The sequence below is a fragment of the Lepidochelys kempii genome, chromosome 17 (assembly GCF_965140265.1).
Source record: "Lepidochelys kempii isolate rLepKem1 chromosome 17, rLepKem1.hap2, whole genome shotgun sequence".
Classification (NCBI taxonomy): Eukaryota; Metazoa; Chordata; order Testudines; family Cheloniidae; genus Lepidochelys; species Lepidochelys kempii.
Genome location: NC_133272.1, coordinates 22,371,355 through 22,385,216, shown reverse-complemented (window position 1 = coordinate 22,385,216; position 13,862 = coordinate 22,371,355). Strand labels below are relative to the sequence as shown.

General features: G+C 50.0%; 1 protein-coding gene across 3 annotated transcripts in view; it reads right to left on the bottom strand.

The window, feature by feature from the left end:
- The window catches only part of FKBP6 (FKBP prolyl isomerase family member 6 (inactive)), a 47,493-nt gene that overhangs the window by 17,223 nt on the left and 16,408 nt on the right, over positions 1–13,862 (bottom strand). For all 3 annotated transcript variants that reach the window (XM_073316154.1, XM_073316156.1, XM_073316155.1), the window contains exon 8: positions 11,873–11,963. In XM_073316154.1, the coding sequence (XP_073172255.1) occupies positions 11,873–11,963 (91 nt within the window). The remainder of the gene's footprint in view (positions 1–11,872; positions 11,964–13,862) is intronic.

Sequence of the window (13,862 nt, the reverse complement as noted above, 5' to 3'; positions counted from 1 at the left end):
GGGGACCTGTACCTGAATGGGATCCCTTGAAGCATGTTGTTTGAGGCAGACCATCACCGTAGGGAGGTGATCAGAGTTTATTTAGTTGGGGATTGGTCCTGCTTTGAGCAGGGGGTTGGACTAGATGACCTCCTGAGGTCCCTTCCAACCCTGATATTCTATCTGTCAGGCACAGTGAGGATCTTGTCCATCCTGTCCGCGGCCTGGGAGAACTTCAAGGCCAACCAGAGTTGGAGGGGCCTCATCCTGAGTCTGGCGTGATGGAGCACGTACATGCATGCCCACATGTGACCCAAGAGCTGCAGGCAAACCCTGGCTGTTGTCACCGGGAACTTTGAAACCGAGTCCATGAGACCTTTCAAGGGTCTTGAATCTGTTTGGTGGGAGAGAGGCTGTGGCCGACACTGCGTCCAGGAGCATCCCGATAGTCTTGGTCCAATGCATAGAGTTTAAAGTGGATTTGGTGCTGTTCACCAACAGGCCGGGCCACATGAAGGGCTTCAGGAGTGGAAGGCATCCAGGCTACTCTGCTCAACGTGAGTCAGAGGCCTGGGGAGTGGGGAGTGAGGACTGCCCAACATGGGTCTAGCCTCTGTCCCAGATTTCCCTTGGTGCCGCTGCGAAGAGAGAATCTTCCTGGCCCTCTTGGCATGCCCCGTGAACGGGGAGTGATGCCGACTGGTCGATGGCACGGGAGGGTTGCCGCATACTGACGCTGCGGTACCTGTTCGGAGCAGCGTGCCGGAGTCAGGGTCAGCGTTGACTCCATCAGGATGGCCCAGAACCTAATGTCCCTTTCTCTTTTGGTCTGAGGCTTAAATGACTTGCAAATCTTGCACCTTTTGCTGATATGGGTTTCTCTCAAACAGCACAAACAGTCTGCGTGCGGGTCACTTCTTGGCATAGAACACTTACAAGAGCCGCACGACTTAAATCCCGGGGTGGGCCCAGGCTCGCTGACTAACTAAACAGCTAACTAACTACAGGTACTAACACTGAACAAATTAACAGTACTGGGGATCGAGCTACAGCAAAGCTGGAGCACAGTAGTTCCGACACACCTTCACTGGCGGCAAGAAGGAACTGAGGGTGGGGGGAGGGCGCAGCTCCCCTTAAACTGCGCCATGCAGGCACCACTCCAGGGGTTGCGGGGGACGCTCCCACCCTACGGTACTGCTAGGGGAAAAACTTCCAGCACCAGTGCACGTGGCGAGTACGCACGCCTATTGGGGAATACACATGAGCAATCACTCGAAGAAGAACCTTTCTTTCTCCCTGTGTTGGACTTAATAGAAACAGGTTTGGACTTCAACAGCAACAACATTTAAAATAACTTTCTTCAACCCTGCAAAAAAAGAACAGATCAAATCATTTAAAGAGACCATCAAGCAGTGACTTCCCCCAAGAGAGACTCTGTACAGCAAAAATGAATAAGGAAAAGAGTTAAAATAAATGCCTTTACTCTTTATGTTTTAAAGCATTTAACTGTTTTCCTTTTTCTGTGTGCTTAATAAGGGGTTGAGAAGATTTAGGATGATTACAATGGGAATAATGCCAGTGCAGACACAAAACTCCAGACCACACTTAATTGCTTAAATGTTATAGAAGCATGCCAGGTTTTTTATCAACATCTTTTCCCTTGCTGGGCCTGAGATGCCCCCTAACCACCACAACAGTGGCATGGACTTGTCAGTCCCATGCGTGGAACTAAGCTCAGTTCTCAAAGCAGATGGTGGAATGCTGCTTTCTGCTCTAATATGTTTCTCTCATGACCCAAAAGTTATCAGATTCTCACAGTTCTGTCAGCAAGAGAAGAGAGCTCCTGTGCTTATCAGTAGGCAGTCTGGATTTATTAGGCATATAAGTCAGAACAGTTCCTCTGGTTGGTGTCTGGCAGATGCTATGGTCACAGAGAAGAAGATCTGTAGCATTCACTACCTGCATAGAAGGTCTCCGTACTGACACTTCAACCTCAGCAGAATTGATCAGAGAACCATAAGTGACCTGTGCAGGCAGTGAAATGGAACAGGGCCATTGATCCTGAGGGAGGATGGCTTCCCTGATGTGCAGTTTTGGAAGTGTATGAGGTCCATCAGTCTTTGCAAACAGGTCTATTTGTTTAGCTGCTAATAGACAAGATTGGGAGTGGGGCTGGAGAAGTTTCTAAATTGAACCTGAAGTTGATTTATGGATTAGGATAAGAAGGTGACTGCTACATCTCTACTCACTGCAGACTAGATCCAGTGTGTGACTCTCAGACACTACTAGCCTGGATGTAAGCCATGATTGCTCCTGGGAAGCTGAGATTATTGGCCAGCCGATTCATCCGGCTTTACAAGGGTGGAGCTAGTTATTTTGAGCGCAGTGGACTCCACTGTTGAATCTGACTTAAGCTCCTTCAGTTTCAGATGGGAGTTGGTAGTTAGGAAATGTGCCTATCAAGACTGTTGTCATTTGGGAATGGTACTCCAGCACATACACTAAGAAGGATTTTGATTTAAGAGTGTGGCTCTCTTGCATGGCCTCGGACGCAAACTCTGGAGACATGCCTTATTTACCAGCCTTGGAGCATATCTGAGGTGAGAGCACAGGGCTGGCAGAGTTCTCCAGCCACATTTTGGAGATACGCAGGTCAGGGTATCTCAACCAAGATCAGATCATATATGAAGGTTTTTGTTTTTACGACCTTGATATAGTCACTTGACTGATATACCCCTTTATTTCCTGCAGGCCAATCTTTCCATGGCCTTAGAGTAGAAGCACGTGTGACTGGAAGTAGTTTATGGATTTGCTCACAACAAAGATTTAGTGGTATCAAAACAAAAAAACAAAAAACCCCACCCAGTTCCAAGTTCTTAGCGCCAGTTCAGATATTGCAATTGGGATACACATCCAACTCAAAGAGCAGAATTACTCACCTATAAAGCAAAAGGCCAATCTCAGAATTCTGAAAGCCTCCCAAAGTCCACTTTAGCTAAAGCACATATCACTAATGCACCACAGTCTAGGGAGAGCCAATCCCAACATTCTGAAGCCATGTCCCTGCCAATGTACTCCTGCATTCTGTCCTCAGCCACTGTGATAAGACATATGGCCTTCTCTGGAGGCCTGCAGTCCCGTTTAAAATGCATATTAAGATTACCCAGCATCTCAATACCATGAAGCAGAACTCCAGATTGACCCTCTGAAGCAATTTTCTCTTATAAGGCTGGCCACACATAGCTTTCTCTGGAACTTGCCGTTGCTGTGGTGATCAGGCAGGAGACGTGGGGGTTGTGAGGGGAAGAATGAGTTGCTGAAGATGTTCTTGTTGCCAATTTAGCGATTTCCTAACCCACTGATCTGCTGCTAGACTGCCCACCTGATAACTCTCCTCTCTGAGAGCAGAAGGTTACTCACCTTGCAGTAACTGAGGTTCTTCAAGATGTGTCCCCCTGTGGGTGCTCCACTCCAGGTGATGGTGCGGACCAGTGCCATTGATCAGAGATCTTTGGTAGCAGTGCCTGGTTGGGATGCATGTGCTCAGCTGCTATCTCGTGGCATAGTTAGGGTCTGCCTAAGCACGCATGTCCAGCACCCCCCTCAGTTTCTTCTCTACCATAGAGATGAGAGAGTAGTACTCCAAAGTAGAGGGAAGGAGGGTAGGTAGTGGAGCACCCATAGGGACACACATCTTGAAGAACCTCAGTTACGGCAAGGTGAGTAACCTTCTCTTCTTCTTTGAGTGCTGTCCCTGTGGGTACTCCACTCCAGGTGAATGTGAAGCAGTACCCACTATGGTTGGTGGGATTTTAGAGTTGCTGCAGTGACCACTGTAGACAATAGTGTGTGACCTACTATGGTATCTGCTGTAGTATCCTATGCGATAGCATAATGTTTGGCGAAAGTGTGGTCAGATGCCCACATGGCTGCCTTGCAGACGTCAGTAATAGGTAAGTTATGGAGGAATGCAACTGATGTTGACATCGCCCAAGTAGAATGAGTTCTAATGCCCTGGCGCGGTTGAGCATTCTGAATCTGGTAACAGGATCTGATGCAGTCAGAGATCCACTTGGAGAATCGTTGCTTAGAGATAGCCGCACCCTTCAATCTCTCCGAAGTGGAGACAGCCTAGGGGATTTACGAAATGGCTTAGTCCATCTACATAAAATGTGATTGCCAGTCTGATGTCAAGGGTATGTAACGCTGCTTCCTGTGGAGTCCTATGAAGTTTGGGATAGGATCATAGAATCATAGAATATCAGGGTTGGAAGGGACCCCAGAAGGTCATCTAGTCCAACCCCCTGCTCGAAGCAGGACCAATTCCCAGTTAAATCATCCCAACCAGGGCTTTGTCAAGCCGGACCTTAAAAACCTCTAAGGAAGGAGATTCTACCACCTCCCTAGGTAACGCATTCCAGTGTTTCACCACCCTCTTAGTGAAAAAGTTTTTCCTAATATCCAATCTAAACCTCCCCCACTGCAACTTGAGACCATTACTCCTCGTTCTGTCATCTACCACCATTGAGAACAGTCTAGAGCCATCCTTTTTGGAACCCCCTTTCAGGTAGTTGAAAGCAGCTATCAAATCCCCCCTCATTCTTCTCTTCTGCAGGCTAAACAATCCCAGCTCCCTCAGCCTCTCCTCATAACTCATGTGTTCCAGTCTCCTAATCATTTTTGTTGCCCTTCGCTGGACTCTCTCCAATTTATCCACATCCTTCTTGTAGTGTGGGGACCAAAAGTGGACACAGTACTCCCGATGAGGCCTCACCAATGTCGAATAGAGGGGAATGATCACGTCCCTCGATCTGCTCGCTATGCCCCTACTTATACATCCCAAAATGCCATTGGCCTTCTTGGCAACAAGGGCACACTGCTGACTCATATCCAGCTTCTCGTCCACTGTCACCCCTAGGTCCTTTTCCGCAGAACTGCTGCCTAGCCATTCGGTCCCTAGTCTGTAGCTGTGCATTGGGTTCTTCCGTCCTAAGTGCAGGACCCTGCACTTATCCTTATTGAACCTCATCAGATTTCTTTTGGCCCAATCCTCCAATTTGTCTAGGTCCTTCTGTATCCTATCCCTCCCCTCCAGCGTATCTACCACTCCTCCAAGTTTAGTATCATCCGCAAATTTGCTGAGAGTGCAATCCACACCATCCTCCCGATCATTTATGAAGATATTGAACAAAACCAGATGCAGATATGTATATTGGCTGGTTAATGTGGAAGGTAGACACCACTTTGGGGAGAAATGTAGGGTGGGTTCGCAAGGTAACCTTGTCTTTAGAGAAGGTCGTGTAGGGAGGGTAGGTCATCAGGGCGCTTATTTCCCCTATTCTTCTGGCTGACATTATGGCAACCAAGAAAGCTACTTTCATAGACATGTGGAGCAGGGATGAGGTAGCTAAGGGCTTGAAGGGAGGTTTCGTAAGACCTCGGAGGATTAGGTTGAGATTCCAGGCGGCCACTGGTGGATGAATCTCAGGGTAGAGATTTTGCAGGCCTGTGAGGAAGCGTTTTATTGTGGGGTGGGCAAAAAGTGAATATCTGTCCAGCAAATCATGGAAGGTGGTGAGAACTGCAAGGTGTACTCTGATGCAGCTGAGCAAGAGCCCGCCCTGTTTTAATTTCAAAAGGTAATCTAGGATGTCAGGGAGGGTCACGGCGTGGGGCGTCAAGCGTCTATGGGAGCACCATACAGAGAAGCATTTCCACTTTTGCAGGCAAGTCTTATGAGTGGAGTCTCTTCTACTGTGCAGGAGGACATACTGGACCTGCTCAGAACAGGCTAGTTCGTGGGTTTGAAACCATGAAGGAATCATGCCGTCAGATGGAGTTTCTGGAGCTGCGGATGAAGAAGCCAGCCGTTGTCCTGAGAGAGAGAGCAGATCTGGTCTGCTGGGGAGAGTCCTTGGAGGACGGATGGACATGTGCAGCAGGTAAGGATACCATGTCTGTCTGGGCCAAGCCAGGGCAATATGTATGACCCTGGTCTTGTCCCCTCTGATCTTGTGTAGAACCCTGTATATCAGTGGGATCAGTGGAAAAGCATACATGAGGGAGTTGTTCCATGGAATGAGGAATGCATCTCCTAGGTATGTGGTCCTGAGTCCCGCTCTGGAGCAAAATAGATGGTATCTGCAGTACTGGGTTGTGGCAAAGAGGTCTATCAACAGGGTGCCCCAGTGGGAGAAGAGCTGTCCTAGTATCGTGGGATGCAATTCCCATTTGTGTTCCTCGGAGAAGTGTCTGCTGAGTGTGTTGGCGGTAGTGTTGACACACCCGGACAGGAAGGAAGCGGTGATTTCTATGTGATGTTGTATGCACCGATTCCATAACCAGATGACTTCTGTGCATAGGGAGTGCAGTAGTGCTTCCCCTTTCCTGCTGATGTAAAACATACATGCTATATTGTCTGTCAGGATCCAAATGGATTTGTTCTTTATGATGGAGAGAAAGCGAAGGCAGGTGTCTGACTGCTCTGAGCTCTAGGAGATTTATGTGCACACGTGTCTCGGACAGGGACCAGCGGCCCTCTGTCGGATGTTCCCCCAGGTGCGCTCCCCAACCTATCAGGGAAGCGTCCGTGGTAAGCCTAAGCACTGGGGAGTGTTGATGGAAGGGAACGCCCTAGCATCTGTTCTCTGGTTTTGTCCACCACTGTAGGGAGGCCAATACGCTCGCTGGAGGAGTTAGCGTCATGCAGAAGTCGTGTCTGCTGGGTTTGTAGTTGGAGTTGAGCCAACCCTGAAGACCTCTCATGTGCAGCCTGGCACACTTGACCACGAAGGTGGTGGCTGCCATGTGGCCAAGAAGCTGTAGGCAGGTTCTTGCCTGTATTCTGGGGCAAACGGAGAGCATGCGTATGAAATGTGTAACAGTGAGGAATCTGTTGTGTGGGAGCGAGGCTCTAGTTCCAATTGAGTCCAGATGGGCTCTGATGAATTTGATCTGCTGTGTGGGTGTCAGGGTGGATTTTTAGACATTTATTTGCAGACCTAGAATGTGGAAGAAGGAGATGGCAAAACGGGTCCCTTTTAATGTCTCGTCGTATGAGCCACCTTTGATGAGGCAATTGTCTAGGTAGGGGAAAAGTATCATCCAATGTTTGTGGAGATGGGCCACGACTACGGCTAGGGTCTTGGAGAATACTCTCGGTGCTGTGGAGAATGGGAATACTCTATATTGGAAATGGTCGTGTCCCAGTGTGAATTGCAGGAAACACCTCTGTGCTGGATGAATGGATATGTGAAAATAGGTGTCTTGTAGGTCGAGGGCTGTGAACCAGTCCCCTTGTTCCAGTGTGGGTATGATTGTGACCAATGTGACCATCTCGAACTTCTGTACACATACAAATTTGTTCAGCCGGCGTAGGTCTAGTACAGGTCTCCATCCCCCACCTTCCTTCTGGGTCAGAACGCAGTGGGACAGTAGCGAATAGAACCTTTCCCCAACGTGGCGTTGGTACAGACTCCACTGCACTGAGCTGTAGAAGATGAGCCACTTCTACGCGAAGTAGGTGCTCCTGAGAGGGGCCCTGAAGAGGGACGGGGAAGGGTGGGTGGGGAGGATATGAAAGGGATGGAGTAACCTAAACGAACTATTTGCCTGGTATGGTGGAAAACCTGGAGGTGGTGGCCAAATGGGCAAATAGGTGGCAGAGTCAAAGGGTGGTCACGCAAACCCCCGACCAACACTTCAAAATTGCTGTTTGTTTCCCGAAGGGTGGGAGGTAGCTGGTTGTGCATGGTTTTGTCTGCGCCTAGGAGGTGATTCCTCCCTAGATCATATGGTCTGGGCTGGGGCTGGTGATATTGTTGTGTGCGGCGCCTCGGATAAGGTTGATACCATTATACACATCCCTCCCCAGGAGACATGCCCAGTGTGCACAGGGTTGCTCTAGAGTCTTTCATAGTGTGACGGACTTCATCGGATTTTTTTTAGAAAAAAATCTTATCTTTATCAAAAGGGAGGTCCTCCACTTTGGTCTGCAGATTTTTGGGGGAAACCAGATGCAGACAGCCAGGAAGACCTGCACATGACCACCGCAGCTGCGGTAGCGTGGGCTGCTGTGTCTGCCATGTCCAGGGATGCTTGTAGCGCTGTCCTGGACACCAACTGACCCTCAACAAGGACTGAAAGTCTGCTCTCCTGTCCTCTGGGATATGGGAGATAAAATCAAACAGCTTGTTGTAGTTGTCCAAGTCATAGCTTGCAAGTAGGGCGGAGTAATTTGGAATTCTGAATTGCAAAAGTAGAAGAGGTATAAATTTTGTGGCCCAGGAGGTCAAGCCGTCTGAGGTCCTTGTCCTGCGGGGTGGGCCAATATTGTGGCTGTTTTGTCCTGTGTGTCGCTGCATCCACTACAAGAGAATTTGGTTGTGGATGAGAAAATAAGAAATCTACATCCTAAGCGGGAACATAATATTTACGTTCAGCCTTTCCGCATGTTGGTGGGATGGAGGCAGGGGTCTGCCAGAGGGTGTCAATTAGTTCTAGCAGTGCTTCATTTATGGGTAGCGTGATCTTTGAGTGCGCAGAGGGTTGGAGGATTTTGAGGCGCCTGTGTTGTGTCTCCTGGACCTCCTCTAAAAGGAGTGTCCTGGCTGAGTGCCACCCCCTTGAAAAGTTCTTGGAATTGCTTAAAATCGTCCACATTCTGTGGAGGTGGAGGCATGAGGAGCTGATGGAAAGTTAAGAATCGGTGAATTAGGGTATGGTTCATAGCCCACCTCTTCCGGGAGGGGGAGGGGTTCAGGAGCTCTAGATGTACATGGAGCTGGAGACAGAGGTGCAGAACAAGCTTGTGGTCTGGTGGAAGAGTCACAAGGATGAGTGGCAGCAGAAGCCAACCAAGGGTACCACTGAGGCCAAGACATGGGGTAAAAGAAGTGAGGTCCCACTCATGGGGGAACAAAGTAGGGAAACTGAGGCTGGTGCTTGTGAGGCACCGTGCCTTGAGGTATATATGGTTCTGGTGGAGGAGGAGAAGCAGGTGGGGAGAACTCTGCCTGCTGCTGCATGTTGGTCTCGCTGACAGTGAGGGTAGCCAGGTCGGGTGGCAAGAGCAGCTGGTCAAACAGTGAGCGCTGTGTGTCACGGCGCGAAGAGTCAGGCTCAGGGGTCACTGAGATGTCCTTTTGATGTAAAAATTGCTGCTACTCCATGGGGTGTGATCCTGCAGAGTGCGAAGTGTGAGCAGAAGCCCTCAGCGACTTTTGCTTTGCTTTTGCAGGTGCTGTGGGCCGTCTATGGGCACCCTGCAGGGGGTCCGCATCTGCTGCGGGAGTGATGGGCAGGTTTGGTGCTGACATTCTTGTTGGGGCTGGGGTAGAATGCACTGTCAGCACCAGGTCTGTCTTCGTTGCCAATTAGAGCTTCCCACTACGGGAAGTTGGATCCCTGCTTTAGCTTTGCACTCCACATGAGCCGTGGCTGAAGTGTTGGGGCAGTCGGAGGCGCCTGCCTTTGGTGCTGTCAGCACCAAGTGTAAAGATCTCACATGAGACCCTTTACCCTCTGTGAGGTGACATTGGGGCTTCCTGCCTCTTCGCTTGAGACGGTGAAGCCGCGCTCCCAATCGGTTCTGACCTAGCCAGGGAGCGTGTGGGAGAGAGCTTACTATTGCCCATCTCCATAGGCGGCTGTAGGGATTTCTCCATCAGGAGCATTTTTAGCCACAAGTCCCTGTCACGACAAGCCCTGGTTTTCAGGCTGGTACAATGAATGCACTTAGCAGGGACGTGTGTCTCACTGAGGCACTTCACACAGTGTAAGTGTCCGTCAGACCACAGCATAGGCTCCTTGCAGGAGTTACATTTCTTAAATCCTAGGGACCCTAGCATTATTGAACTAGGAATGTTTGGAGAGGGCGTTTCAATGGGAGACGAACGTGAGGAAAAAAGTTTGGCTTTTTTTGTTTGTTTGTTTTTTTTAAATTAGGTAACTATTCTAAGGGAAAGGAAATATTTCTAACTATTTCTATGTCTTTGTACTTATTTCCTTCAGTGACCAGGGAAGAGGTTCAGCACTGCCCCGAATCCCGTCTTCAGCCGAGGACGTTTGAGAAGGAACTGAGGGGGGGTACAGGATGCACACGCCCAGGCAGACCCTAACAATGCTGCGAGACAGCAGCTGAGCGCATGCATCCCGACCAGGCACTGCTACTGAAGATCTCCGATCAACGGCGCCGGGACGCACCATCACCTGGAGTGGAGCACCCACAGGGACAGCGCTCGAAGAACAACACATCTTTCCTCATAGCATTAGGGTGACTAAATGTCCCGTTTTTAAAGGGACAGTCCCATATTTAAGCCCTCCTGCAGGTGTCCTTTTTCTTAAACGGACAAATTGTCCTGTATTTTCTGTCTCCCCTCGATCAGTACTGGTGGGTCCTGCTGCTGGCTGGATCCCTGCTAGTCAGATGCCCGCCCGCCCGTGGTGGGGGTGGGAAGGGTCCAGTGACTGACAATGGGGGTGGGTGTGAAAGGCTGGTGGCGGAATGAAGATGCAGCATGCAGGGCCGGCTACTCCCTTGGCTAGTCCATTAGCACAGGCCCAGCTGCATGCCGACTCTCAGCCAGCAGGGCCCCGCTGTTCGTCTCATTTCTGGCAGGCGCTGGCTGATGAGTGGGGGCAGGCACCAGGTGGCCAGTCGCCTCTGCTGCCCACCCATCAGCCCTTTATGTGCTCCCAACCTTGCTGTCCTCTCCCTGCTTTGCCCCTTCCTCCCCGCACCCAGCCCTGATGCTCCTCCATATCTCCCTCGACAAGGCATGTCCCGCTCCCAGCGCTGTGCGGAGAACCAGCCTCTGGTCGGAGTGCTCAGCTCACCAACTGCCTGGCTGGGCTGGCGCCCCGCAAAAGCCCAAGACCCTCCAGCCTGGGGCACTAGCCAGGGGGAGTCAAGCGCTGCATGTGCCAAAGCCCCACAAAGCGCTGGCATCTCCGCCCCTCAGCTAAGCTCTGGGGTGCTGGGCGGGGGAGGGGAGAGCGATTTCCAGTCTATTCACACCCTGAACCTGCAGGCTCCACAGCAGCCCCCGGGGCAGGGGCTTAGCACCTTCTTCACCCTGGGTCCTTCCCTCAGGGAGCGTGAGGCTGCTCCGTCCCCTAGGCACCCTCCCATACTGAGACACCTCTCTGGCCGGGTTCGTTGAAGCCTCTGCAGTCAGGTTCTCTGGGCCCTGGTGCATAATGCATCTTCAGGACTTAAGCCCTTCCTGCCCACGCTGTAGCCGGGATGATGTCAGTGGCCAGCAGCAGCCTGGAGTTCACTGCCTTTTGACACTGTGCAGACAGGAAGGGACAAGCTGCTTCCAGCCACATGGGAGGAGGAAAAGAGATGAGCTCTGCAAAGACATGGGCCAGGTCATCCCTCCCCCTCCCCGCCACGCTCCTCCCCTGCAGCTGGAAGCAGCTCCTATCCCTCCCACACAGTGCCGAAAGGCTGCTGCTGGCCACATTCTGGTATGAACCTTGCAGAATTTGGGGGGGGGGGGGGGAGGGGAGAAGCAGCATGTGACCCTGCATGCACCCCCCCCAACCGGGCAGGGAGGGTGGGCTCAGTCGGTCATCCCCATGTTGTGACCCCTCCCCATGTGATCCCTAAAGCCTTAAAGACAAGAAGGTAAATAAGAAGAATCCAACTACGCAGTATTCTTTTTAATAGGGGCTCAGTCAACTTGATGTTAATTTCAACTTTTGTGCTGCATAGTTCTGAGAGATTGCCATTGAACTCGCTTGAATATGAGTAATTTTACCAGGTGTCCCTTATTCAGCATAGGGAAATATGGTCACTTTACAAAGTTTAGACAACATTTTACAGGTCCAGAAGTTAGCGTTGCCACCCATTTCAACCCACGTGTTACTCTTGAGTGTTCTTTGTTACCTTTACTTCTGGTTCCACAGGAGAAAAGCTGAGAGGAGCAAACATTCTGCAGCACATTTCCTTCTCTTTATCCATATAGTCCCTGTAGCAGCTGCAAAATAGAGCACATTGTTATAGGATGGCTACTTCTCCCGCTAGACTAATATATACACTGAGGGAAGAACCACTCTGAACAGGGCTGTACCAGGACAGGATCACAGGTGTAAATGACAGGTTTCAGAGTAACAACCATGTTAGTCTGTATTCGCAAAAAGAAAAGGAGTACTTGTGGCACCTTAGAGACTAACCAATTTATTTGAGCATAAGCTTTCGTGAGCTACAGCTCACTTCATCGGATACATACTGTGGAAAGTGTAGAAGATCTTTTTATACACACAAAGCATGAAACAATACCTCCCCCCACCTCACTCTCCTGCTGGTAATAGCTTATCTAAAGTGATCACTCTCCTTACAATGTGTATGATAATCAAGTTGGGCCATTTCCAGCACAAATCCAGGTTTTCTCCCCCACAACACACAAACCCACTCTCCAGTGAGAGTGGGGTGGGGGGAGGTATTTTTTCATGCTTTGTGTGTATAAAAAGATCTTCTACACTTTCCACAGTATGTATCCGATGAAGTGAGCTGTAGCTCACGAAAGCTTATGCTCAAATAAATTGGTTAGTCTCTAAGGTGCCACAAGTACTCCTTTTCTTTTTAGGTGTAAATGACAGACTTATCACCTTTTTGACTGTACTAAAAACTTCATTTTTGATTCTATACAAACAGAAGTATGTTGCAGAGTTGGAGGTGTCCGAGACCAACTCTTTTTTGAGCCATCACCACCACCAAGTGAAATACATCACTACGCTCCAGACACAAATCTCACCATAAAACACAACCTTATTCTTTCAGTTTTGGAAACATAGGTGAAACAGGGAGGATACATGTAGGTGGCATAGCAGGTTCAAACATTTTATCTTTGGAAATCCAAGCAGAGTCCATGCGAAAGCAAAAGTCAGTCTAGATGACACCTGTTCACATCATGAAAGCCATCACAACCCAACAAAATGGGGAATCTACCACAGCTAACAAAAGCTGTGCTCATAAGCACCAAATGCATCTGGAAGCATTTCTAATGGCTCTGTAACCTCCAAAAAATCATGCTTTGATGGGATCTTGCCTACATTATCCCCACTGAGAACAAGTTTGGGTTTTCCATCATCGTTTGACTTTTGAGACAGTTGAATTATGGTTTTAGCTGTGGTTTTTCAATACTCTGTTAACCAGTGACATCCAGTTATTGAATGAGCTCTACTGATGAAAAGAGCTATATAAGAGCTGGATATTATTACTAATCAACATACTCTGTTGTTTTTGAAAAAGGACTTAAATAGGCAAGTAGAAAGCCTTTTGAGAGCTAGGTATTATTTTAAGAAGTGCTGGAGAACAGAGCTCCACCAAATGATGGAATGATTTAGTTGGGGTTGGTACCGTGCTTTGAGCAGGGGGTTGGACTAGATGACCTCTCAAGGTCTCTTCCAACCCTGATCTTCAAAATCAGGGGTCTCAAACATGCGGCCTGTGGGGTTATTTTCTGTGGCCCGCCAGCTCCCCGTGCGCCCCCCCCCCCGCCATTTACCTAGAGCAGCTCCAGCCGGGCGTGCACCAGGGACATGGCAGGCTCCCTCCCTGCATGCCTGCCTGCCCTGCCCCCACGCCGCTCTGGGAAGCGGCCAGGACCTGGGGGAGGGGGGCCACAGGGGTCTGTGTGTTGCCCTGGCTGCTCCTCCAGGTACCTCCCCTAAAGCTGCCATTGGCTGTAGGCAGGGAGGGGGCAGAGCCTCATGGAAGGGGTGGAGTGGGGGTAGGGGTGGGGCTGGGGCAGCAGGGGGTGGTGAGTGGTGCGGCCCTCGGGCCAGCGTACTAGTCCTTATGTGGCCCTGGTGGTCACTTGAGTTTGAGACCCCTGTTCTAAATAGAGAAATTCTCCTTCGGCTGGTGTGGATTG